Here is a 26,775-nt window from a genome sequence, read left to right as displayed (position 1 = left end):
AACCTGTGGCCACCCAGGCAGAGGGAGACACAAACCTTAGCTTTCTTGGAGCCCATCTGGCCTCTTAAGGAGGTTTCCTACCACAGCTGAAGTCCTCACAGCTCTCACGCAAGAGGTCCTAACACAGCTGCTCAGGGCAGCAAGGCCACTGCATACTCTTTTTTATTTTTGGCCATGCCCCATGGCCTATGGGATTTTAGTTCTCCAACCAGGAATTGAACACATGCCCCCTGAACTGGAAGTATGGAATCTTAACCACTGGACAACCAGGGAATTTCCCCCACTCCATGGTTTTAGCTCAGGCTCTGTTGAAGCATCATCAGCCTCACCAGCATCCCGCTTCAACTCTGGTGGTAAACGTCACCTCCAATGCCAGGCAGGAGCCTTCCGTCATGGACATCATGAGGACCTGGTTTGTTGATTGTTGTTGCTTAGTTGCTAAGTTGTGTCTGACTCTGTGATCCCATGGACTGTAGCTCACCAAGCTCCTCTGGCCATGGAATTTCCCAGGCAAGAATACTGGAGTGGGTTGCCATTTCCTTCTCTAGGGGATCGTCTCGATCCAGGGATCGAACCCATGTCTCCTGCTTGGCAGGCAGATTCTTTACCACTGAGCCACCTGGGAAGTGGTTTGCTGATTACTGAGACAGAAAAGCTTTTGACATTGCTTGCCAAGCACCTGCAGGACTGAAGTTTGTCCTTTGCAAACTGAGGCCAAAGGTCCCAGACATTTCCAGGCCACATGAGTTCAGGTCTCTGAGACCAGCAGCCCTCCATTGCCTCATCAGAGTCACTGCAGACGTGTCCATCTGTGCTTCAGAGGTGGCCTCTGGTCTGTCTGGGCCAATTGTTCCAGTGGGATCCCAGTTCTTGACTTGGAGGCATATCGGTGGTGGGTAAGAGCCACTCCATCTTTGTTATGGAGACTCTCCTGACAGGTAAGGTTTTGGTGGGGATTGGGCAAGGGCCCTGGAAAAGTGAAGCCCCCCCGCCCAGCCTGCTGCCTGGTCTGTGGTGACATCTCCAGGGCATCAGCAATGCATAGTCCCAGGGACCCCAGGGAGCTGGCGAAATGCCTGTCTCCCCACCGTGGGGGCCATCCCCTTCCTGTCCTGAGTGAGGACCAGATGTGATGGTGTTTGTGTGTTAGCAGTGGCAGCCACGTGGGTTCTTGAAAAGCAGAGGATGTTTGTTGGATGAATGATTTTTACCTAACAAAGGGCAAGAGGAGCTGCGGGAAGCAAGAACCAGAGTCCTGGGCCAGGGAATAAAACCATGCAACTCCCTGCTCCCTCCCCTCCTGCCAGCTCCGAGGGCTGGTCCCAGTAGCCTCAAGCTGCCACGTGTACGTCTGGAGGCAGGGGAAAACATAGGCAGAAACTCAACAAGACCAGAGACAGATGTCAAGAACATTATGGGTGGGGCCAAATTTGGGGAGAGCTGCGGCCAGCGGGCAGCTGCGGGAGCCAAAAAGGAAGGAGAAGGATTTCCATGACATGAGTCAAGAGTGCACGGAGCTAAGCCGGCGTGGCTGGGAGCAGCTGGTCTGTGGACCCAGGAGGACAGCAGGCTGGGGAGGCCAGGAACCAGGCTCGGTGCTGCTGCACGGGGTCAGGATGAGGTGTGAGGTTGCCTGCAGGCGGTGGCGTGGGCGGGAGGAAGTAGTAATCGGGGTGGAGGCACAATGGAGGAAACAGGCGCCCCTCTGCAGGGCAGCAGCAGGGCGGGTGGGCGGTCGGTGGTGGCTGACCTTCCTCTGGCTGACTGCTCTTCACCACTGCGGGCAGTGAATTGATGCCACGAACTCAGATGTACACAAATAGATCTTGCTTTGTTTCCTCACAACTAAGCTTAATTTCCATGCTGCTGAAGTTGAAGAAATGTGATTTTGGCCAGCTGGGGTTCTTCTCTTACCACACTGCCTAGGGAGCTGCATTGAGAGCCGCATCCTGGCAGCGGGAGGGTCGCCTGGGAGGGCATACCCACAGGACATCTATTAAGTGCGTCAGGACCCCATTCACTCCAGGCTTCTGGTCCCACCCCCACACCTGCTGAACCACACCTGTTACTGCAAAGCCTCCTGTGTCCTCATTCCTCTTGGGACAGCCAGCTGCTCTCTGCATGGATGCTTATCTCACAAATTCTGTATCCCTCAGAGGTCTGAGCCTAGCTAGCCCCATCTGGCTAGATGCACCATCTGACCGTTCCTTCCCTGGGGTCTCAGCCACCTTGCCAGGGTTCTGCTCAGTGAGAGGGGAATGGCTCCTCTGAGTCCCAGATGCCCCAGACCTCCTGGAAGTCTTCCCTGTAGCCCTCGCCACCAGGCTCAGCTGGGAAAGAGGGGCCAGGATCCAGGTTCACCAGGGGGCCTCAACCCTGACACTCCTTGCCTCCCCTCGGCCTGCCTCTCCCCCCACCCCGGGGCATCTTGGGCATTGCAATAGAGGGGACTGTGTGTCCAGTTAGAGTATCCTCTCCAAAGCTCTTGACTGGGAGCACAGGCTCTTTCCTTCTTATGTTGAAACATCAGTATCAGTTCAGTCGCTCAGTCATGTCCGACTCTTTGCGACCCCATGGACTGCAGCACGCCAGGCCTCTCTGTCCATCACCAACTCCCAGAGTCCACTCAAACTCATGTCCATTGAGTCAGTGATGCCACCCAACCAACTCATCCCCTGTTGTCCCCTTCTCCTCTTGCCTTCAGTCTTTCCCAGCATCAGGGTCTTTTCAAATGAGTCAGTTCTTCACATCAGGTGGCCAAAGTATTGGAGTTTCAGCTTCAATATCAGTCCTTCTGATGAATATTCAGGGCTGATCTCCTTTAGAAAAGACTGGTTGAATCTCCTTGCTGTCCAAGGGACTCTCAAGAGTCTTCTCCAACACCACAGTTCAAAAGCATCAATTCTTCTGCACTCAGCTTTCTTTATAGTCCAACTCTCAACATCTATACATGACTACTGGAAAAACCATAGCCTTGACTAGACAGACCTTTGTTAAAGTAATGTCTCTGTTTTTTAATATGCTGTCTAGGTTGGTCATAACTTTTCTTCCAAGGAGTAAGTGTCTTTTTATTTCATGGCTGCAATCACCATCTGCAGTGATTTTGGAGCCCCCAAAAATAAAGTCTGCCACTGTTTCCACTGTTGCTCCATCTATTTGCCATGAAGTGATGGGACCAGATGCCATGATCTTTGTTTTCTGAATGTTGTGCTTTAAGCCAACTTTTTCACTGTCTTCTTTCACTTTCATCAAGAGGCTCTTTTATTCTTTACTTTCTGCCGTACAGGTGGTGTCATTTGCATATCTGAGGTGATTGATATTTCTCCCAGCAATCTTGATTCCAGCTTGTGCTTCATTTTGAAACATAAGGCTCCGGAAAAGCCTCCTTTCTTCTCTCTGCTTTTTGTTACATACCCTTTCTGTATTGGTTATGATGATCTTGGGTGCAAGAAACAAATATTGAACATAGAGCTTCGAAAAAGGGAAAAAATAACCCTAAATCCCGGGGTGAGGTAGCTCTGGAGCTGGTTAGTTCATCAGCTCAGCGGCATCACTAAGGACCCTGACCTGTTCCGTATTTCCACTTAGCCCACTCAGTACAACAGCTTTGTTCTCAAGCCAGCTTCCCTCAGGGCCACAACTAACCCAACCTCTGGGAAGGAGAGCAGGATGATGGGAAGCAAGATTTACCAGTGAGCCCCAAGGGTCTAGGCTAAACCCCCAAGTGAGATCAGAAAGGTTGTGGCAGGTGAGAAGTGGTCAAGACCACAGCTGGTTCATTTCTCATCAAAGCTCTCTGGCCACATCATTATCTTGCTGAAAGTTTCACTTTCATTTAAGTTTGAAGGATTCATTAACAAGAGAAACCACTTATTACACACATAAACAATTTCAATGTTCCATAGATTATTTTACTTAATTTCAACATACAGGCATTAAAAGAAAAGAAACAATAGAGAAAAGTAACTGCGTATATATCACCAAACTGGGCCGACCTACATCCAGACTTGAACAGCACTGTGAGGTCCCTCCTTACTGGCAATTTGGAGTCCAAATTGGGAAAGGGGCCCTGGTGGTGCATCCACCCCATGGGTGAGACTTCAAATTGCAGTTTCAGGGGCTCCTGCTTATAATCCCAGGCCACAAACTGCTATCATCATCAGTTTTGCATGCAGCTCTGGTTCTACTTTAACCTGTTTACAATGCTGCTTGTTTCACCTTGTGAGTCACAGGATTTCCTTAGACCCTGGGGGGTTGGCCAGACTTCCAGGGACTGAAGAATTCCAAGTTCCATTCCCTTTTTTGTGATCTCTAAAGTGTCACTTGACTTGCTGTGCTTGCAGGCAGGCACGGAATCCAGGCAGTGTGTGGGCAGGTCAGAAGCAAGTCAGAGGCCTGCTCTCCTGCTTCTGAATCCTGGACAAGACTTCCTCCATTTTAGTTTCCCTAACAATCATTAGACGTGAGTATCTTCCTCAGCCAGGGTATCTTGGTTCTAGGGAGGCTGCTCAGACTTGAAGACAGCTTTGGCCCCAAGTGATCCCTGATCGCAGCACTCATCAGTTGTCAGCCCTGACCACTGAGCTGCAAGGTCCTGGGGCACCAGGGCTATAGCAGCAATGAAATATCATCAGCTCCAGGAGTCCTCCCCAACCCTCCCTTGAAAGAGTTGGGCTTCCCTGAGTTTAGCTGAGGCTGCTGGAGACACTGCCTGGGTTTAGTTCTAACCAGGTAAAGGAGAGCAGGTTATCTGACATATTAGATCTTCAGTTTCCTCATCTGGAAAATGGGGATAATAATAACAGCTTTGGAACTTCGCTGGTGATCCAGTGGCTGAGACTCCATGCTTCCAATGCTGGGGGCCCAGGTTCAATCTCTTGTCAGGGAACTAGATCCCACATGCTGCAACTAAAGATCCTGCATGCTACAACAAAGATTGAAGATCCCATGTGCTGCAACTAAGACCCAGTGCAGCCAAATAAATATTAAAAAAATAATAATATTAACAGCATCCACCCCAGAAGGCTGTTGTGAGGATTTGAAGGTGTAAGTGTATATAAAATGCTGACACACCATTGGCTCTTCATTGGTGTTAAAGATTATTTGAAGGTAGGCGTTTTATCATATTCATTTTACAGAAGAAACTGTGACTGGATAATTTCCTCAATGTGTCATGTGTTCATTCATTCAACACTTAGGACTTCACTTCGTATGATGGGCCCCGTGCTGTGCTGGGCAGAGGGGCAAACAATGAACAAAAGCGGACGTGGACCCAGCTCTCATGGGGATTTTGGTCTAGTTGGGAGGGTGGCCATCATACAGATGTTGACTTTAAAATAATTCACAACCTCAAAGTTGAATTTTTAAGTTTAGTCATGTCCGACTCTGTGACCCTGTGGACTGCAGCAAGCCAGGTTCCTCTGTCCTCCACTATCTCCCGGAGTTTGTTCAAATTCATGTGCATTGAATCAGTGATTGTAGGGGAAGAGCAAATTAGGCAAGATGGTATGGTCAGGCTCTCTCACCCCACGGCCTCTTGCATTCACCTTACGTTTTATAAATAATGACTGTGTAACAGCTCAGATGACTTATAGTACTGTGCATGTACCTGACGAGGTACTCACTTAGTCACGAGGTCCTCGCTTAGTCATGAGCTACTTTGTGCCATACACCTGTAAGAGCTTCACCACGAAAGCCCTGGCTGCTACAACATTGGGGCTACACTGGAGTGGCATCATGGTTATGTTATTTGAGGTTATGTCGTGGCTATGTTCGGAGAAGGCAATGGCAACCCACTCTGGTACTCTTGCCTGGAGAATCCCATGGATGGAGGAGCCTGGTGGGCTGCAGTCCATGGGGTCACTAAGAGTCAGACACGACTGAGCGACTTCACTTTCACTTTTCACTTTCACGCATCGGAGAAGGAAATGGCAACCTACTGCAGTGTTCTTGCTTGGAGAATCCCAGGGACGGGGGAGCCAGGTGGGCTGCCGTCTATGGGGTCGCACAGAGTCGGACACAGCTGAAGCGACTTAGCAGCAGCAGCAGCAGCATGGCTGTGTTATTGCTGCATTAATGTGGCTGTTGCTACAGCTGCTGCATCAGCCAGGAGAGAGGTTGTGTTATGGCTGCTGTGCCCGCCAGGACAGAGTAAACGCGTCTGCAGTTCCTATGGCTCCTCGAGTCTCCTTCCAGCCTCTGAGCTTGCACCTTGCCTGCCCTGGGTCAGCGAACAGTGTGTGTGCAGTAAGCAGTGAGACAACTGGCATCCCGAACAGGATTAGCAATGCAGTGACACTATCTGACCATCTCATCTTCTGCTGCCTGCTTCTCCTTTTGCCTTCAGTCTTTCCCAACATCAGGGTCTTTTCCTAATGAGTTGGCTCTTCACATCAGTTGAGAGTTATGTTTTATTTGGTGGGAATTTTTAAAATTCCTGTTGAATAAAACATAACTGGAAGCCTGGAAGATTGCATCTCATGTGACCCTGAGAGAACTGACCTAAGGAAATGGGGGAGGACCCAGGTTATATAGAAGTTTTGCAACACGGGGCAAGTACTCTGAACATCAAAAGATTATTCACAATTAAAACCAGATATTCAAAGTTTAGGAATTTAGTGCTTTTCTGTGTACAGGAAGATGCAAGAATCTGGACTCATTGAAATCATTCCTTCTGTATGAACCTCAGCCATCTGGGGCCCATATCTTGTGTTTTTCACAAACTGAGCTTTCTTTCTTTGGGGCTCACCACAGGGAGTGGCAACAGTCTATAGACAGCAGGTCTTCTTCTCCCTCCTGAGTCCCTCCTGACTCCCTCCCTCGGAGTCCACCTGCTCACATTGGAGGGCTGCAGTAACTGATGTTACATCCTTGTTTACTGATATTGCAGAAAATATTCCATTTCTTATAGATCATCACACTAGGATCTCAAATTAGGGTCAGTGCTCTCAAAGTAATAATGGAAGAAGCTGATTTGGAAGGTTGGGGGGTGGTCAGAGATGGTCTCTCTGAGGAAGAGGTGGTTCAGCCAAGCCCCAGATGGGGAGAGGGGATACCAGCGCCACAGGCAGAGGAACCCCCATGGACAAAGGCCTGGAGGTGGGAAACTGCTCAGCATGTCCTGGACACTGAACAAAGGCTAGGAGGCAAGAAGGAGCAGGTTGGCATTGTCACGGCAGACCGAGCGCAGGTTGAAAAGGAATTTCCAGACACGGAGCATTTCAGAAGGGAGTGAGTTTAGTAGGAGCTGGGAGCAGAGATAATGAAGGTTCTGCAGATGCAGCAGGCCACGGAGCACTTACAAGACACTGTTAGAACAGCCGGCTGGCTCAGTGGGCTGTGCTTTTCGTGGGCTAGTGGCCAATTTTTATAGCCTCAAGGCAAAGAAAATTCCTGCTAGAAGGGTGGCATTAGATGATTGATTACGGTGGGACTTCCCAGGTGGCTCAGTGATAAAGAATCTGTCTGCCAATGCAGGAGACACAGGAGATGTGGGCTCTATCTCTGGGTCAGGAAGATCCCCTGGAGTAGGAAATGGCAACCCACTGAAGTATTCTTGCCTGGAGAATCCCATGGACAGAAGAGCCTGGCAGGCTATAGTTCATGGAGCTCCAAAGAGTTGGACATGACCGAGCACGCACACCCCATTGTAGGGCTCTATAGGGTAGGTACTGGGGTGGGCATTTTTGCCTACTATGGGGTCAAGGAGCTTGCTGGTTCTGATCAGGGGGATTTTGGCAATGGTTACAAATGGGCTCAGTCAGTTCCAAGTATGACCTTCGTTCTGGGCTCCTCTTCTGTGGCCTTGGTACACTGTTTTACTGAAACAGTGACAGACTTTATTTTGGGGGGGCTCCAAAATCACTGCAGATGGTGACTGCAGCCATGAAATAAAAAGATGCTTACTCCCTGGAAGAAAAGTTATGACCAACCTAGACAGCATATTAAAAAGCAGAGACATTACTTCGTCAACAAAGGTCAGTCTAGTCAAGGCTATAGTTTTTCCAGTAGTCATGTATGGATATGAGAGTTGGATTATAAAGAAAGCTGAGCACCAAAGAACTGATGCTTTTGAACTGTGGTGTTGGAGAAGACTCTTGAGAGTCCCTTGGGCTGCAAGGAGATCCAACCAGTCCATCGTAAAGGAAATCAGCCCTGAATATTCATCGGAAGGATTGATGCTGAAGCTGAAACTCCAATACTTTGGCCACCTGATGTGAAGAACTGACTCATTTGAAAAGACCCTGATGCTGGGAAGGATTGAAGGCGGGAAGAGAAGGGGATGACAGAGGATGAGATGGTTGGATGGCATCAGCGACTCAATGGATATGAGTTTGAGTAAACTCCAGGAGTTGGTGATGGACAGGGAGGAGGCCTGGCATGCTGCAGTCCATGGGGTCACAGAGTCAGACATGACTGAGCGACTTAACTGAGGCAGGACCTGGGCTTCTGGATCTATCCAGCAGGTGATCTTTGAAGGAGTTTAAGGTCATTGGATCAGAGGTGGACCCCGGATTCAAACCCACATACTGAGCTATTATTTCTCAAAGGCCTCAACACTTTACCACGTTCTGTGGGTGTGTGTGTGTGTGTGTGAGAGAGAGAGAGAACCCTCAGTCATGTGCACTCTTTTGTGACCCCATGGACTGTAGCCCACCAGGCTCCTCTGTCCATTGAATCCTCCAGGTAAGAATACTGGAGTGGGTTGCTATTTCCTTCTCCATGGGATCTTTCTGGCCCAGGAATCGAAACTGAATCTCTGCATTGGCAGGTGGATTCTTTACCACTGAGCCACTAGGGAAGCCCACAGTGCTTTTGGGGGCTATAAAAGAACTTCGTATGGGGTGCAAAGTTTGTATAAATGTGGGTAGCTGAAAAGAGAGAGCAATCAACTCTACCCATGTAAATTTGGTTGTTCAAGGATGAGTGGGAGTTTGCTAGGAAGAAGTGAAAAAGCAGCTTTCCATTCTGGACAATCTAGTCCACAAATCCTGTAAATACTCTTTGAGAGCAAGTCTGTTTCATCCCATCTGGACTCACCAGCTGGTATGGGCAAAGGCGTGGACCGGGGATCATGGAGCATGTTTCAGGCAGCTATCAATTGCTGTGCAGTTTTTTTTTTTTTTTTTTTTTGATCCCTCCTCCAGTTCTGCGTGGCTCCAGATTTTGGCATCACCTTCTCATGAGGTCTCCGGCTGCCTTATTTAAACCTGTGTTTCTGATCCCCTGTGTCCTGCTTTCTCTTCTCACAGTGCTCGTCATCTTCTAACTCCCTATGGGATTTTAAAGATAATTTCATTTATTTTTGGTTGCCTCCAGGGCTTTTTTCTAATTGTGGCGAGTGGGGGTTATTCTCTAGTTGCAGTGCATGGGCTTCTCACTGCAGTAGCTTCTTTTATTGGGGAGCACAGGCTCTAGAGCACAAGCTCAATAGCTGTGGTGCTTGGGCTTAGTTGCTCCGAGACATGTGGGATCTTCCTGGATCAGGGACTGAACCTGCATTGGCAGACAGATTCTTTACTGCTGAGCCACCAGGGAAACCCTTCCCTATGGAATTTACTTGGCTATTGTATTTATTGTTTCTGTGCACTGCTGCGGTCTCCCCCAACCCCTAGTCTCCCACCAGACTGTTATAGTCCACAAACCTAGAAGAGAGCTTGCTACATAGTAGGTACTCAATAAAAATTTGTTGACTGAATGAATACATTTTTTTATTTTCATCATTTTTTGATGGGATTAAACTTTTTTAAATTTTATTTTTTCAACACCAAAATCATTTTTTATTGAGGTGTAGTTGATTAACAATGTTGTGATCGTTTCAGAAAAACAGTGAAGGGACTCAGCCATACATACCCATGTATCCATTCTCTGCCAAACCCTGCTCCCAACCAGGCTGGCATGTAACACTGAGCAGATGTCCTTGTGCTATAAAATAGGTTTTTGTTGGTTATCCATTTTAAACATAACAGTGTGCTCATGACCTTCCCAAAGTCCTTAACTATCCCTTCCCCCTGGCAACCATGAGTTTGCTTTCTAAGTCTGTGAGTCTCTTTCTGTTTTGTAAGTTCATTTGAATCATTTCTTTTTAGATTCCACATGTAAGGGATGTCATATGATATTTCTCCTTCTCTGTCTGACTTACTTCACTCAGTATGACAGTCTCTGGGTCCATCCCTGTTGCTGCACATGGTATTATTTCATTCTTTGTAATGGCTGACTAATATTCCTTTGCATATATGTACCACATCTTCTTTATCCATTCCTCTGTTGGTGGAGATTTAGGTTGTTTCCATGTCTTGGCTGTTGTAAATGGTGCTGCAATAAGCATGCATTGGGGTGAACATTGGGGTGCATATATCTTTTCAGGCCATATTTTTCTCTGGATATATGCCCAGGAGTGGGATTGCAAGGTCATATGGTAGCTCTAGTTTTAGTGTTTTGAGGAACCTCCATATTGTTCTTCATAGTGAGTGTACCAATTTATATTCCCACCAACAGTGCAAGAAGGGTCCCTTCTCTCCACAACCTCTCCATCATGTTGTTTGTGAACTTTTTGATGATGGCCATTCTGACTGGTGTGAGGTGATATCTTGTTGTAGTTTTGATTTACATCTCTAATAACTAGTGATGTTAAACATCTTTTCATGTGCTTATTGGCCATCTGTATGTCCTCTTTAGGGAAATGTCTATTCAGGTCTTCTGCCCATTTTTTGAGTGGATTGTTTGTTTTGATGCTATTATGTGTCATGAGGTGTTTGTAAATTTTGGAGGCTAATCCCTTATCAGTCACATCATTTGCAAATATTTTCTCCCAATCTGTGGGTTGTCTTTTCATTTAGTTTATTGTTTCCTTTGCTTGGAAAAAGCTTTAGAGTTTTAAGTAGGTTCCATTTCTTTATTTTTGCTCTCATGCCCATTATTCTGGGACATGGATTAAAAAGATGTTGCTGTGATTTATGTCAGAGAATTTTCTGCTTATGTTTTCCCCTTAGAGTGTCTGGTTTGGCATTTAGGTCTTTAATCCATGTTAAGCTTATTTTTGTGTATGGAGTTAAATGAAAGTGAAGTGAAGTTGCTCAGTCGTGTCTGACTCCTAGCAACCCCATGGACTGCAGCCTACCAGGCTCCTCTGTCCATGGGATTTGCCAGGCAAGAGTAGTGGAGTGGGGTGCCATTGCCTTCTCTGATGGAGTTAAGGAATGATCTAATTTAATTTTTTTACATATGGCTGTCCAGTTTTCCCAGCATCATTTGTTAAAGAGACTGTCTTTCCAATATTGTGTAGTCTTGCCTTCTTTGTCGTAGATTAACTGACAGTAGGTGCATGAGCTTATTTCTTGGTTTTCTATTCTGTTCCATTGTTCTATATTTCTATTTTTTGTGCCAGTACCATACTGTTTTGATGACTGTAGTATGGTAATATAGTCTGAAATCAGGGAGCTTGATTCCTCCAGGTCTTTTGTGTCCACAGGTATGTGTATTCTGAGGTATTTTATTCTTTTTGATGCAATGGTAAAGGGAATTGCTTCTTGAATTCCTCTTACTGATCTTTCATTGTTAGTGTATAGAAATGCAATAGATTTCTATGTATTAATTTTGTAACCTTCAACTTTACTAAATTCATTGATGAGTTCTGGTAGTTTTCTGGTAGCATCTTTAGGATCTTCTATGATTAGTATCATGTCATCTGCAAACAGTGACAGTTTCACTTCTTTTCCAATTTGTCTGCTCTTTACTTATTTTTCTTCTCTGACTGTTGTAGCTAGGACTTCCAAAACTATTTTGAATAAAAGTGGTGAGAGTGGACGTCTTTGTCTTGTTCCTGATCTTAGAGGGAATGCTTTCAGCTTTTCACCATTGAGTATGATGCTAATTGTCAGTTTGTCATACATAGCCTCTCTTATGTTGAGGTATGTACCCTCTTTGCCCACTTTCTGGAGAGTTTTTATTATAAATGGATGCTGAATTTTGTCAGAATCCTTTTCTGCATCTGTTGAGATGATCATATGGTTTTTATTCTTCAGTTTTTTAATATGGTGTATCATGTTAATTGATTTGTGGATGTTGAAAAATTCTCTCATCCCTGGGATGAATCCCACTTGATCATGGTGTATGATCTTTTTAATGTATTGTTAGATATGGATTGCTAGTATTTTCTTGAGGATTTTTGCATCTATGTTCATCAGTGATATGGCCTGTAATTTTATTTTTTGTGTGTTATCTTTGTCTGGTTTTGGTATCAGGGTGATGGTGGCCTCATAAAATGAGTTGGGAAGTTTTCCTTCCTCTGTGAATTTTTGGAACAGTTTCAGGAAGACAGGCGTTAACTCTTCTCTAAATGTTTAATAAAATTTGTCTGTGAAGCTGTCAGGTCCTGGACTTTTGTTTGTTGGAAGGTTTTTAATCACGGAGGTTTTCATTCAATTTCAAAGCTTGTGATTGGTCTGTTCATATTTTCTACTTCTTCCTGGTTCAGTCTAGGAAGACTGTACCTTTCTAAGAATTTGTCCATTTCTTGCAGATTGTCCATTATATTGGCATACAATTGTTCATAGTAATCATTTATGATCCTTGGTATTTCTGTGGAGTCAGTTGTAACTTTTCCTATTTACTTCTAATTTTACTGATTTGAGTCTTCTCCCAATTTTTCTTGAGTCTGGCTGAAGTTTATCAATCTAGTGTATCCTTTCAAAGAATCGGCTTTTAGTTTCGTTGATCTGTGCAGTTGTTTTCTTTGTCTCTATTTCACTTATTTCTGCTCTGATCTTTATGATTTCCTTCCTTCTACTAGCTCTAGGTTTTGTTTGTTCTTCTTTCTCTAGTTGTTTTAGGTGTAAAGTTAGGTTGTTTATTGGAGACTTTTCTGTTTCTTAAGGTAAGATTGTATTCTATAAACTTCCCCTATTAGAACTGCTTTTGCTGCATCCCATAAGTTTTGGACCATTGTGCTTTCATTTTCATTTGTCTCTAGGTATTTTTAATTTCCTCTTTGGTTTCTTCAGTGATCCAATGGTTGTTTAATAACATATTGTTTAGCCACCACATGTTTGTGTTTCTTAGAGTTTTTTTTTTTTCTTGTAATTTATTTCTAATCTCATAGTATTGTGATCAGAAAAGATGCTTGATATGATTTTGATTTTCTTAAATTTAACAAGGGTTACCTTGTGGCCCAGCATGTGGTCAATCCTTGGGAATGTCGTGTGCACTTGAGAAACATGTGTAGTCAGCTGCTTTTGGATGGAATGCTTTATAAATATCAATTAAGTTCAACTTGTCTAAAGTATCATTTAAGGCCTGTGCTTCCTTACTGATTTTCTGTCTGGATGATCCGTCCATTGATGAAAGTGGGGTATTAAAGTCCCCCACTATTATTGTGTTACTGTCAATTTTCCCCTTTATCTTTGTTAGTATTTGCCTTACATATTGAAGTGCTCCTATGTTGGGTGCGTATATAACAGTTATGTCTTCATTTTGGATTGAACCCCTGATCATTATGTAGTGTCTTTCTTCATCTCTTATAACAGTCTTTATTTTAAGGTCTATTTTGTCTGATATGAGTATTGCTACTTCAGCTTTCTTATTATTTCCATCTGCATGAACTACCTTTTGCTATCCTCTTGTTTTCAGTCTGTAAGTGTCTGTAGATATGAAGTGGGTCTCTTGTAGACTATATATATATATATATATATATATATATATATATATGTTGTTTTTGTATCCACCCAGTCAGTTTATGTCTTTTGGTTGGTGCATTTAATCCATTTACATTTAAGGTAATTATTGATATATATGATCCTGTTACCATTTTGTTAATTGCTTTTGGCTAATTTTTTGTAGATCTTTTCTTTCTCTTGTGTTTCCTGCCTAGAGAAGTTCCTTTAGCATTTGTTGTAAGACTGGTTTAGTGGTGCTGAATTATCCTAACTTTTGCTTGTCTGAAAAGCTTTTGATTTCTCCATCAAACTTGAATGAGAGTTTTGTTGGGTACAGTAGTCTTGGTTGTAGGTTCTCCCCTTTCATCACTTGGAATATATCATGCCAGTCCCTTCTGGTTTGTAGAGTTCCTGTTGAGAAATCGGCTGATTTGTATGTTACTTGTCTTTTCTCCCTTGTTGCTTTCAATACTTTTCCTTTGTCTTTAATTTCTGTCAGTTCCATTACCATGTGTCTTGGTGAATTCCTCCTTGGGTTTATCCTGCCTGAGACTCTCTGTGCTTCCTGGACATGGTTGGCTATTTCCTTTATCATGTTGGGGAAGTTTTCAGTTATTATCTCTTCAGGTATTTTCTTGGGTCCTTTCCCTCTCTCTCTTCTCCTTCTTGGACTTCTATAATATGAATGTGAATGTGAATATTGGTGTGTTTAATGTTGTCCTAGAGGTCTATTAGGCTGTCTTCGTTTCTTTTAATTCTTTTTTCTATATTCTGTTTTTCTGTATTGATTTCCACCTTTCTTTCTTCCAGGTCACTTATCCACTTTGCTGCCTCAGTTATTCTGCTATTTATTCCTTCTAGTGTATTGTTCATCTTTGTTTGTTATTCTTTAGTACTTCTAGGTCCTTGGTAAACATTTTTTGCATCTTTTCAATCTTTGCCTCCATTATTTTTCAAAGATCCTGAATCATCTTCTCTATCATTATTCCAAATTCTTTTCCTGGGAGGTTGCCTATCTCCACTTGCTTTCGTTGTTTTTCTGAGGATTTATCTTGTTCCTTCACGTGGGACATAATCTATTTCTTTTCATTTTGAGCAGCTTTCTGTGATTGCGGTGTTAGTTCAGGAGGCTGTTGAGATTGTAGTTCTTATTTCTTCTGTCTGCCCTCTGGTGGATGAGGATAAGAGGCTTATGCAAGTTTCCCAATGAGAGGGACTGGCTGTGGGGAAAACTGGGTCTTGCTCTGGTAGGCAGGGTCCTGCTCAGTAAACTTGAATCCAATTGTCTGCTGATGGGTGGGACTGGGCTTCCTCCCTGTTAGTTGTTTAGCCTGAGGCAATTCAGTCCTGGGGTCTGTAGACTTCTATAGTAGGGCTATTGGTAAACTTCAAGAGAACTTATGCAAAGATGCATCTCCTAGGACTGCTGCCGCCACTGCCCCCACCCCCGCGGCGGGCCACTGCTGACCCATGCCTCTGCAGAAGACCCTCAAACACTCACAAGTAGGTCTGGCTCACTCTCCTCTGGGGTCACTGCTCCTTTCCCCTGGGTCCTGGTGTGCACAAGATTTTGTTTGTGCCCTCCAAGAGTCTCTGTTTCCCCCAGTTCTATGGAAACTCTGTAATCAAATCCCACTGGCTTTCAAAATCAGGTTCCCTGGGGACTCCCAATCCCTTGGCTGGATCCTCAGCCTGGGCAGCCTGATATGGGGGTCTAGAACCTTCACAACACTGTGAGAACTGCTTTGGTATTGTCGTTCTCTGCTTTGTGAGTTACCCACCCAGTGGGTAATAGGATTTGATTTTATTATAATTGTGCTCCTCCTACCATTTTGTTGTGGCTTCTCCTTTGTCCTTGGATGTGGAGTATCTTTTTTTGGTGGCTTCCAGTGTCTTCCTGCCAATGGTTGGTCAACAGCTAGTTGCCTGAAGAAAGTCTTAGATTTGGGGAGGTTCAGGGCATATGTGGGGAGGTATTCCCTGCTTGATCTTATCAAGCAAGAATCTGCTGTTTTTTTTTCCCTGCTGCATGTGTTTTATTTGAACTGACCTACTCTATGTCTTTTAGACTCATTATGACCACATTTTCTAAAGACCCCAAATGTATCTGAAAAATGACTTACTCTGTCTTATTACTTTATTTAGATAAAAACTTGAAAGGTTTAAAATCAAATCATATGTATTTACTCTTTTCATTTGATACGGGTCCTGAAAATTCAACCCAAAGGACATGGTACTGACATACTCCGTTAGTAGTTATTTACATATTTGTCCTACTCCCATGGGTTTCCCTGGTGGCTCAGATGGTAAAGAATCTGCCTGAAATGTGGGAGATTCGGGTTCAATTCCTGGGTCAGGAAGATCCCCCGGAGAAGTGAATGGCTATTCACTACAGTATTCCTGCCTGGAGAATTCCATGGACAGAGGAGCCTGGTAGGATTCAGTCTGTGGTGTGGCAAAAGAGTCAGACACAACTGAGAGAATAACACTTTCACTTTTCCTACTCCCATACGAAAAGATGCTTCCTTGATTTAGACAGACGTCAAGTCCCACACATCCTGTAACTCCCACAGTGCCCGGCATGGTGCTGGCAGTAGGTATTCTGTAAATCCCTATTAGATTGATGAGAGCATGAATAGACACTGTCTCAATCCAGTACCAAGACCTTCCTTCTTTCCATCCTCCGTCCTTCTTTCCATTCATCTATCCCTCCATCCATCCATCTATCCCTCCCTCCATCCATCCATCCCTTCATCCATCCATTCTCTCAACAACTACAATCTGAGCACCTACCATGAACCACACATGGCTCCACTTGCCAGAGAACCCATGGGACTCCATGGACTTGACCTGTGATCTTGAGGAGCCACAGTCCAGCCAGGAGGACAGATCCCAAGCAAATCCTTCCCCAGTGTCCAACCAATTACAAATGAGAGTGAGTGCTCTGGGGAGACAGGTGGGTGTCAGGACTTAACAGGCACTTGTCGGCTTTAGATGAGGTGAGACTGGTCTGGGAAGACTGTAGTAGGAGCTCAGAGGGAGCATGATGAGGGTCCGGCAGGTTTGAGCTTAGAACCCTCCAGAGGCTGGCGGGAAGGCAGGGGCAGGGACAGCAGGGCTGAGACTTGCAGGGTGAGCAGGTGAGGTTGTATCATAAGTGCATCAGGAAGACTTTGTTGGGCGGGGGTTCAAGCAAGGACAGGATGTTATCTGATTTTCATTCTAAGAGGACAGCAGCTGAGCCTGAAGGCTTGGCAGTGGTACTTAGGGGACAGAATGATGGCCAGATGAGCAGAACAAGGGAGATGGAGGGCTGAGGAGGTGGGTCAGAGAGAGAGCTTCAGGACTGTGAGTCCTTGGGTAGTTAGGGTTGGAGATGGAGGTGTTTGGGAAAGAGATACAGGAGGAGCAGAGGGCTGGGGCCTGGGGCTGTCTCAGGAACCCATTTCTGATCTGTACCAAATAGAGGAAGGTGAGGAATCCGTTGAGTTAAGCTTCCTTCTCTGTATCTGGGGGTTAAGTGGGATGAAGGGTTCTGGGAGGCTGGAGGGCAGGGTTTAAACCTCCACCCTGCTGTGTGACCTAAGGCTGACATCTGCCCCTCTCTGGGCCCAGTCTCATCATCTCTACAGGGAAAGGATAGATCTGAGAGTCTCCAAGATCACTTGTGGGTCATTCTCTTGGCTTTCTCTTTCCCTGGGTTCCCCTCATGCTGCCTGCCTGGAATTGACGGGCCCTGCTTGCTTCCCTATCTTGTCGTGGGCACCTGGAGCTCCCAAGGAGGAAGAGGCCACTGTCCACTTCTGGCCGCCCTCCTTGCCTTCATCTTACCTTCCTGCTCCAGTGTGGAGGCTGGGAAGAGGCACACATCGCCCTCTAGTGGCAACTTCTGGGCTCATAATTCGTGGGTTTTTAAAAATTTATTATTTGCAGAATGCCGGGTCTTAGTTGAGGCAGGAGGGATCTTCCTTGTGTCATGCCAGATCTTTCCCTGTAACCCTTGGACTCTCTAGTTGCCGCATGCAGGCTTAGTTTTTCTGCAGCCTTGTTCAGTGTTGTTCAGTTGCTAAGTCAAGTTCAACTCTTGGCAATCCCATGGACTACAGCACATCAGGCTTCCCTGTCCTTCACCATCTCCCGGAGCTTGCTCAAACTCATGTCCACTGAGTTGGTAATGTCATCCAGCCATCTCATCCTCTGTCATCCCCTTCTCCTCCTGCCTTCAATCTTTCCCAGCATCAGGGTCTTTTCTAATGAGTCAGCTCTTCACATCAGGTGACCAAAGTACTGGAGCTTCAGCTTCAGCATCAGTTCTTCCAATGAATATTCAGGATTGATTTCCTTTATGAATGACTGGTTGGATCTCTTTGCATTCCAAGGGACTCCCAAGAGTCTTCTCCAACCAGGGAAGCCCTTAAAGCAATTATTGAGCACGCGTTGTGTGCAAAGTACTGAGGCTATGCTCTGTACTATAGGGGATTGGAGGATCCAAAGAGACAACCAGCCTGGTCAGGGAGCATTGCTCTAGGGAGACATTGGGCTGGGCAAGGAGGAGCAACTAGGTACCTTTCTGGGCCCTGCTCCACACTCAGGCCAGATGCAGTCTGGTGTGCCAGTGCGGCTTAGGACGAGAAGCTGTGGGCCTTACTTCTGGGACAGGGTCTGGGTGGGACAGAATGATGGGAGGGAATGGGCCTCTTGGCACAGCCCTGGGGTGGAGTTCCAGCTCTGCTTCTTCTGCGATGTGACCTTGGGTGGGCTCATGGCTTAAAGCCTTGGTCTCCTCATCTGAGTAATGAGACCATACATGCTCCCAGCCCCTGCTGCTGGCAGATTAGATGAGCTGGTGCAAGTGAAACCCTGGCACAGTGTGAGGACTTAGTCCCCATTCCCCCACCCAAATCCTTACTCAAGAATTGCTCTGAGATTTTGTTACAAGATGATCAGCACAGTTTACTGGGCTCTAGGCAGTGTGCCTTGGCTCAGATTCCACAGCTGCCTCTTTTCAGCTGTGTGATCTTGGGTAATTTGCTTCACCTCTCTGCCCCTCAATTTCTCTTCTGAGAATGGGAATAATGAGTGTATCTTCAGTAGATACCCTGATCGCCATGGTTAAAGGTTTGAAATAGAGCCTGGCATAGAGGAACTGTAACAGGAGGGGAAGGGGCAGGGGACAACTTTTGAAAGAATGACAGAGCCCAAAGACGCAACATAAGCACATTTGATTTAGAATCAAATGGGTCCAAGAGAGCAGACAAATGGACTTTGATTAGACCTTGATCCTCAGTCAGCAAGCTGAATGACGTGAGACCCCTGACAGTTCCAAGGCACTGTCAAAAGAACAAGGAGTGAGTGGTGGCCCAATTCCTGGAAATCCCCACCCTTTCCCAAAACTAGTTGGAATAATCCTCCTTCTCATTAGCATATGAAATTACCCAGTCTATAAAAACTAACCAAGCCACATTTCACTGCCACTTTATAGCGGCCCATACCCTGTCTGTGGAGTGCTTCTCTCTGAGTCTGAATAAATCCACTTCATACCTATCACTTTGCCTTTCACTGAATCCTTTCTGTGATGAGACACAAATAACCTGAGCCTCAGTAAGTCCAGACATCAAGTGAGTGATTCTAATTAAAAGATTGTGGGTGCAAGACCCAACCTGGGATTTGGCTGGGTTCCAGTCCTGGCCATGTGGGTTCAAGTCCTAACCTGAGGTTAATGGTTTCAAAGCATCTTGACAAATGGTTTTGGTGTGGGTGAGTGAGCAGCCAGGTAGAGAGGTTGTGTTCAGTCACTCAGCCGTGGCCAACTACTTGTAACCCAACGGACTGTAACCCGCCAGGCTCCTCTGTCAATGGAATTTTCCAGGCAAAAATACTGATTTGGGTTGCCATTTCCTTCTCCATGGGGATCTTCCTGACCCAGGGATCTAACCTGAGTTTGTGAGCTCTAATTCCATCTATGTGCTCGACTCTCTATGTGGATGTAAGCAGGTCTCCCCTTCTTCTGGGCCTTATTTTCCCCAACTTTTCAACAAGGATTGGGCCCACTCAGTCCTTTCAGCAATGACGACATGGGGCCCTGAATCTCCAAAGGAAAGGAAAGGAAAGAGCAGGTGTGGGGCAGAGGGACTGTAACCGGAGGGAAAGGGGCAGGGCACAACTTTGACATAGCCCAAGGACACAACATAGGCTGATTAGAATCAAATGGGTCCAAGATGGCAGATAAATGGTCTTGAGGAGAACCAGATCCTCAATCAGCAAGCTAAATGACACAGCCAGAGGCAAAAGACCAAGAGTGGGCTGTGGCCCAGTTCCTGGAAACCTCCACTCCTTCCCAAAAATGGTTGGAATAATCCTCCCACTCATTTACATATGAAATTACCCAGTCCATAAAAACTAACCACACCACACTTCCTGTCTGCACTCGCCTTCTGAGATGGCCTACACTCATTCTTGAGACATCAAGAACCTGAGCTTCATTAGGTCCTAAACACAGGTACCGTGGATTTTGACTGGGCTCGAGTCCTGGTCACGTGGGTTTGAGTCCCAATCTGAAGTAAATGGTTTCAGAACCAGCAGGTGCAAAATCCCTGAGACTGGCATGGCGGGGAGCCGATGGGTGCACCTCGGGAGGACAGAGCCCAGCCTGTCTCTTGGGTGGGGGAGGAGGTGGCTAGGTGCTCACTCACGCTCTCTCCCCTTCTTCCTCCATCCAGGGCTCCCTTCCCCAGCCCCCACCCGTGGATGTGATGGCGGCTCCGGCTCTGTCCTGCTGCCTGTCCCTCCTCGTCTTCCTCTTGCCCCTGGCCATCCCTCAGGCATCTACATCAGTGAATGGTGAGGACCCTGGCATCTGGAGAGCTGGGCTTTCCTCAGGAGGGAGGCCGAGGCCCATCTAGAACTTGTTCTGAGACCCCTGATTCTTGGCAGGAGCTCCATCAGCAGGGGCAGGAGGTGGGGGAGGGGGCCAATGGGACCAGAGACCAGGTATCTACCTTCTCCCTCGACCATCCTGTCTACACTGTACCCACAGGCCTCTCCAAATCCCAGGAAGACAATGTCTTCTTGTCCTTGCACTGCCTCGACCAGTCTGGGAATGTTTGCAGGCTGTGAGATTTAGTTTTGTCTTCTCTGAAATGGACCCACTAACCCTTTCTCTGCCCACCAGGATTGAGCATCTCCTCACCTGATGGGGACAGGAGTGGTGGGCAAACCCTTGAAGGCCATGGGTGCCCTACAGCCAGCCCCACACGCTGCATCTTCACGGCATATGCTTCCAACATCACATGCTTCTATAACTCGAGAGCCAACGTCTCCTGCATCTGGAGCCATGATGGGGGCCTGCAGGCCACCACCTGCTGCTTGCATAGCCATCAGCCTAAGAGGTGTGTGTGGGGTTGATGGCCAAATGTACAGAACCGCAGGGCATGGAAATCTTGTCATCCTGAACTTTAAACTCTTGAAATCCTACTAGCAGCTCTCAGACTTCAAGAACTCTGCACTTTGAGAATTTCGGAGGACCGAATGGGGTTCCCCAAAGTTTTTGAGTAATCTGGGATTTTGTGAGATGCCTAGGATAGCTGTGGGGACAGGGGACTGGGGAGACCCACCAGCTGAGAAGGAACTGGTGAAGGGGCACTGATCCAAACATCCTGCTGGTAGCAGCCAGCAGGGCGGCTCTGACCTTGGCTCCCAGGTGGGTGGTGATTCTAAGGGTCTTTGGAGGGCCCAGCAAGGATTGTCCACACCCTCAGCCCTATGGGGAGAATTTGGAAGGCTTTAGGTGGGAAGGGCCATGTGCCCCGAACGAATTTGTTTCTGACTGGGAGGGAGAGATGCTCACAAAGGGATGCGGGGCAGGTGGGGTTGGTATAAAGCCTGGGCTCAGATCAGTAATGCTGCATGGGGACCCTCCTGAGGCCAGATCTGAGGGGGTCCCTCTTTTTCTTCAAAGAGAGGAGCTTTTTCCTACAAAACAGTGGAAACACACCTGTGAGCTGCAACCAGTGAAGCCGGGATCCTGGGCATGCAATCTGGTCCTAGGACCATCTCCAGAAGTGAGTAGCCAGAGCTGAGGGGGAGGCCAGCAGGGCTGGTGGGTGCAGAGGAGCATCTTTCTGGTGGAGGCGCCAGCACACCCAGTGGTCAGGGGCTGCGGCAGAGTGGGCTTCCTGGGCTGGGGAGGCAGGAGGAAGAAGGCAGCCTCCACGAGAGCAGATGACTGACCCACGGGTGGAGGGATCCGAGGTTATTGAGATGTCGGCTGCTCAGCTCTGCTCCTGCCTACTGTCTGCTTTTATAAGTTAAGTTTTATTGGCACACAGCCACATCTATTTGCTCTCTTGTTTTTTTATGGCTGCTTTCGCAGGACAGCCACAATGGCAACATTGAATAGTTGTGACAGAGATCATATGACCTGCAGCATCAAAAATATTAACAATCTGACCCTTTTCATAAAGTTTGCTGAGCTGTGCCTTAGATGGAGGATGTCAGGGAGGAGGTCCAGTTTATTGCAGCCATGGTTTCTCCTGCCATCCACATCTCAGCAGCCTCTCCGTCCCCACACCAGCTACTGGCAGTTACATCCCCAGCCTCCTTTCCTGGCAGGCTCAGAAACTGACCGCATTGGACGTCATGAAATTGACAGTGATGTGCTCTGAAGGCGGGAAGTGGAGGAGGATGATGACCCAGGATATCAAGCCCTTTGATTACAGTGAGTGAGGACTCCAGGGTGGAGCTGGCGTGGGGTGGGAAGGGTGGGCACTTCCCTCCCTGTCTTCCCCTCTGGGACCACCCAGTACTAGTCTCTACCTATCAGCTTTCACACCCCTATCAGCTTCCTACTCACTACCCCCTGAACTTGGGATGAATTCGCCAACAGTTACCCTGGTGTTCAAGGTCACTTGGCCTGGCTTCCTTCTCCAGCATGCCTCCTCTTGTGACTTCTATTCCTGCCACACCAAGGGCCAGCTCTCCAGGGTCAGCTTGCCTTTCCATGCCTCTAAACACTTGCACACCAAGCAGCGCAGCCTGCTTGGAAGGCTCTTCTCACCCCAAAAATTGCCACTCACCCATCAAGTTCAGTGAGGAGTCACCTCCTCCAGGAGGCCTTCCCATACTCCTGGAGCCCTTGGTACCTCCTCTTTCAGGGTGTTTATGTCCTGGGTCTTTGCTGCCTGATAATGGGTCTGTCTCCCTCATTGGGCTGTGAGTTTCCCTGAGGGCAGAGCTCCTGCCATCCTTACATCTCTGTTCTGAATACTCAGCATCAGGGCTGATCTGGGTGGTGCTGGGGGAAAGTTTGTTGAATGACTGAGTGCCCTCTATAACCTCCAGCCTATCGCCCTCCCTCTCCAGCCTTGGAGGTCATATCCAGGGAAGAGATGGGAGCACAGAGTCAGATCCAGGGTTCTAAATGCAATCCTGCATTAACTGAGTGTACTCTGACTGGCAGGTCATTTAACATGTCTGAGCCTCAGTTTCCTCATCTGTAAAGTGGGGATAACCAGTTACCTGCTGCCTGTGGTTGCTGTAGGGCTTCTGTGTTGGTGCAGCGATAAAGAATCCACCTGCAATACAGCAGATGCAGGTTCAACCCCTGGGTCAGGAAAATCCCCAAAGAAGGAAATGGCAGTCCACTTCAGTTTTCTTGCCTGGGACACTCCACTGACAGAGGAGCCTGGTGGGCTATAGTCCATGGGGTCAGACACAACTTAGCGACTAAACAACACCAAAACCATGGTTGCTATAGGGGTCTATAAGGCAAGATACAGAAATTGCTTAGCACTTGCTCAATAAACATTTGCTAATTATTATTTGTGGAGTTCTACAGAGTCTCAGAAGTATAAAAATTAAGATCAATTGAACTTCAGAATCAAACAATCTTATAATCATATAAGAGTGATGAAGTAGAATTAAATTCAATAAATGAGATGATCCAGGTAAATCTCTTTGATCAAATCTGAATGCAGAGAAAGGCTGCCTCGATTCATTCATTCCACAGATATCTAAAGAAGTGCCCACCACGTGCTGGGTAATGGTCCAGGCACCAAGGATACTTGAGAAAATCAAGTTCTTGCCCTCAGAGACCTCAGTCTGGTGGGGCAGACAGAAAACAAATAAAGAATCAGAAGTAGATATTTAATATGTCAGATGATGGTAAGTACTAGGTAGAAAAATGAAGCAAGCGAGGGGGACAGAGAGTGGTGGGTAGTTGGAGCAGGCTTCTCTGAATGGGTGATATTTGAGCAGGAACCTGCCGATCCCTGGGAGAAGAGAATATCGGGAGGGAGGAACAGCAGGTACAAAGGTGGAGGTGGGAGCTCGGCTCGGCTTTCTCATCTCAGCATCAGCATGTGGCAATCCCCAAGCTTGTTCTCTCTGCCTTTGTCTCTCTCCTGTCTCCAGTTCGTCTGGTTCCACCCCACTCACTCCAAGTCATCCACATAGAGACCCATAGGTGCAACATAACCTGGACCATCTCCCAGGTATCCCACTACATCCAAAATGACGTGGAGTTCGAGACCCGGTTAAGGTACGCCGACCACAGCTGGGAGGTGAGTACCTGGCTCCGTCCCACCTGCCCTGACTCCTCCCTGTCCTGGTCACCCTGTCCATCCTTCATCTCAGCAAAACCACAGAAGCCCCTAATCAACCCCTGCTGCTCCTTGGAACTGCCCCCCACTCCCACCACCACCTCCCTCTGGGGTCCCCTGACACCCCAAGGGTCCAGCTGGTATTGTATTCAAGGCAAGATTTACAAAGCCAAGAAGCAGGTGACTCCCTCTCTGAAGATTCCAGAGGCCTTGGGCAGCCACCCTTCCCTCCTCAAATCCAGTGTGGTCCACGTCCATGGGTGTTGATCACTTACTCATTCACTGTGTGTTAGTCACTCAGACGTGTCCGATGCTTTGTGACCCCAGGGACTGTAGCCTGCTAGGCTCCTCTGTCCACAGGATTCTCAAGGTTGGAATACTGGAGTGGGTTGCCATTCCCTTCTCCAGCAATCTTCCTGACCCAGGGATTCAACCCAGGTCTCCTGCATGCAGCAAATTATTTACTGCAGAACCACCACTCATTCACTTACCCATTCCTTTATTCGCTCATTCATTCAACAAACATTCCCTGAGTACCTACTATGTGCTGGATGCTGGGGAGAGAATGGAGGGAGAGTCGGACAAGCTGCCTCTGAGGAAACTCACATGGGGGATAGGAGCAGACTCTGCAATGTTTTCACATACTCTCATGAAATTTCATTGTGATAACACAATTGAGAAGGGCTGGGCCAGGCTCCTTCAGACTCATGTGACCAGGCCTTTTTGAGATCTGGGGCTTAAGCAGGAGTTGAGCCTTTGGGGATCTGGGGAGGGTCTTCTAGTCAAAGGAAAAAACCATTGCAAAGGCAAAACACGGCCTGTGTGTCTGGTGTGCTGGAGAAAAAGCAAAAAGGGTGACGCCGAGCGGGGAGAGGTCTATGGGAAGCCCCTCTTTCTGGCTGAGTGTAGAAGAGACTGCCATAGAGCAGAGGGGTATGGGGCGCAGGGAAGGAGGGAGACCTTGGATGGGGCTCAGAGGTCGTGGGAGCTCAGCCCTGCAGGAGGAAGGGGTGGAGGGAAGAGAGAGGGTCCAGAATAGGTTCTGGAGGTGGAACCAGCTGATTGACAGATGGCTTTGGAAACTGGAGTTGAGTGAGGAGGAGGGGTTCAGGAAGACCCTGATTCTTGGGGCTCCTGCAAAGTGGTTAGTTGGGGAGACTTTCTGTAAGAGAGGGGGACAGTGCAGGGTGCATGGCTAGAGGGGATAAAGGAAGGCACTGCTCTGCTCATATGCTCAGCCAGCCCTGCCACAGGAAGTGAGGGGGCAGTGCAGGCCCCTCTGGTCTGACAGCCCTATCTCTGCCCCAGGACGCCCCACTGCTGACCCTCAGGCAGAACCAGCAATGGATCTCCCTGGAGAATCTCACTCCAGGCATGGAATATGAGCTTCAGGTGCGGGCCAAGCCCCAGCTAGGCAGGCATGAGGTTTGGAGCCACTGGAGCCAGCCCCTGGCCTTCAGGACGGTCCCTGCAGGTACTGATGGGGAGCTGAGGTGGGGATGCAGCCTAGGCAGGGGGCAGAGACTGGGGGCAGCTGCTGGGGTGGCCTTGGAGTGTAGGTATGGCGCCCTTTGACCATCATTAACCCACTGGATGTGACCTGCAGGGTGGTAACGTGGGCGTGTTTGACAGAGGGGCTCAGAGAGGGGGTGGGACTTACCAGTGGGCTTGTGAGTTAGTGTGTGGCCAGTGAGATTCTTTCCACTCTCTCCACCCTGAAACCTCAAACTTTTGATTTCTTTTAGTTGCTCTGAGACATATGGGATCTTATAGGACCAGAGATCGAACCTGTGTCTCCTGAATTTGCAGGTGGATTCTTTACCTCTGAGCCATCAGGAAAGCCCCTCCTTATGGAATTTACTTAACTATTGCATTTACTGTCTCTGCCCACCCACTGTTATTGTCTCCCCTGACCCCCACTCCCACCAGACTGTAAGCTCTATACTGTTATAGTCCAGGAACCTAGCTACATGGTAGGTACTCAATAAAAATTTGTTGATTGAATGAGTACAATTCTAGAATTTTGGAAGGTTAAGGGTGTACCTAGAAGGTTTAGAAGGTATCTAGAAGGTCTTCCCTTCTTGACTCAGTCAAGCAAGGATCTGTTTTTCTTCTCTCTGCATATGTTTTATTTGAAGTGGCCTACTCTATGCATCTTATACTTATTATGACCACATTTCTAAAGACAAAATTGCCTATATAGTCTGAAAAATCATTTTTCCCCTGCATTGCTACTTTATTTAGATAAAACCTTGAAAGATTTAGAATCAGACATAGTATTTACTGTTATCATTTGATATTTGGACTGTTGTGAAAATTTAACCCAATGGTTATTGTACTGACACACTCCCTTTGTTATTATTTGCATATTTGCCCTACTTACATACTAAGAGATGCTTCTTTGAGTTAGACAGATTTCAAGTCCCATGCATTCTGTAACACCCACAGTGTCCAGCACATGCTGGCAGTAGGTACTCAGTAAATCACTGTTAGATCAATAAATGGATGAATAGACCCTTTCTCAA

The 26,775-nt window shown here is 47.1% G+C and overlaps 1 protein-coding gene across 1 annotated transcript; it reads left to right on the top strand.

The window, feature by feature from the left end:
- Positions 1-1,440: 1,440 nt before the first annotated feature.
- Positions 1,441-26,775, top strand: LOC122423666 (interleukin-2 receptor subunit beta-like). The gene is made up of 8 exons (XM_043440930.1): positions 1,441-1,610; positions 20,372-20,492; positions 20,824-21,040; positions 21,580-21,712; positions 22,263-22,368; positions 24,063-24,211; positions 25,559-25,724; positions 25,996-26,775. Exons 1-8 carry the CDS (start codon positions 1,497-1,499, stop codon positions 26,049-26,051), a joined length of 1,062 nt encoding a protein of 353 aa, XP_043296865.1. The 5' UTR covers positions 1,441-1,496; the 3' UTR covers positions 26,052-26,775.

Source organism: Cervus canadensis, chromosome 21, assembly GCF_019320065.1.
Source record: "Cervus canadensis isolate Bull #8, Minnesota chromosome 21, ASM1932006v1, whole genome shotgun sequence".
NCBI classification, from domain to species: Eukaryota; Metazoa; Chordata; class Mammalia; order Artiodactyla; family Cervidae; genus Cervus; species Cervus canadensis.
This window is presented reverse-complemented; position numbering and strand designations above follow the sequence as displayed.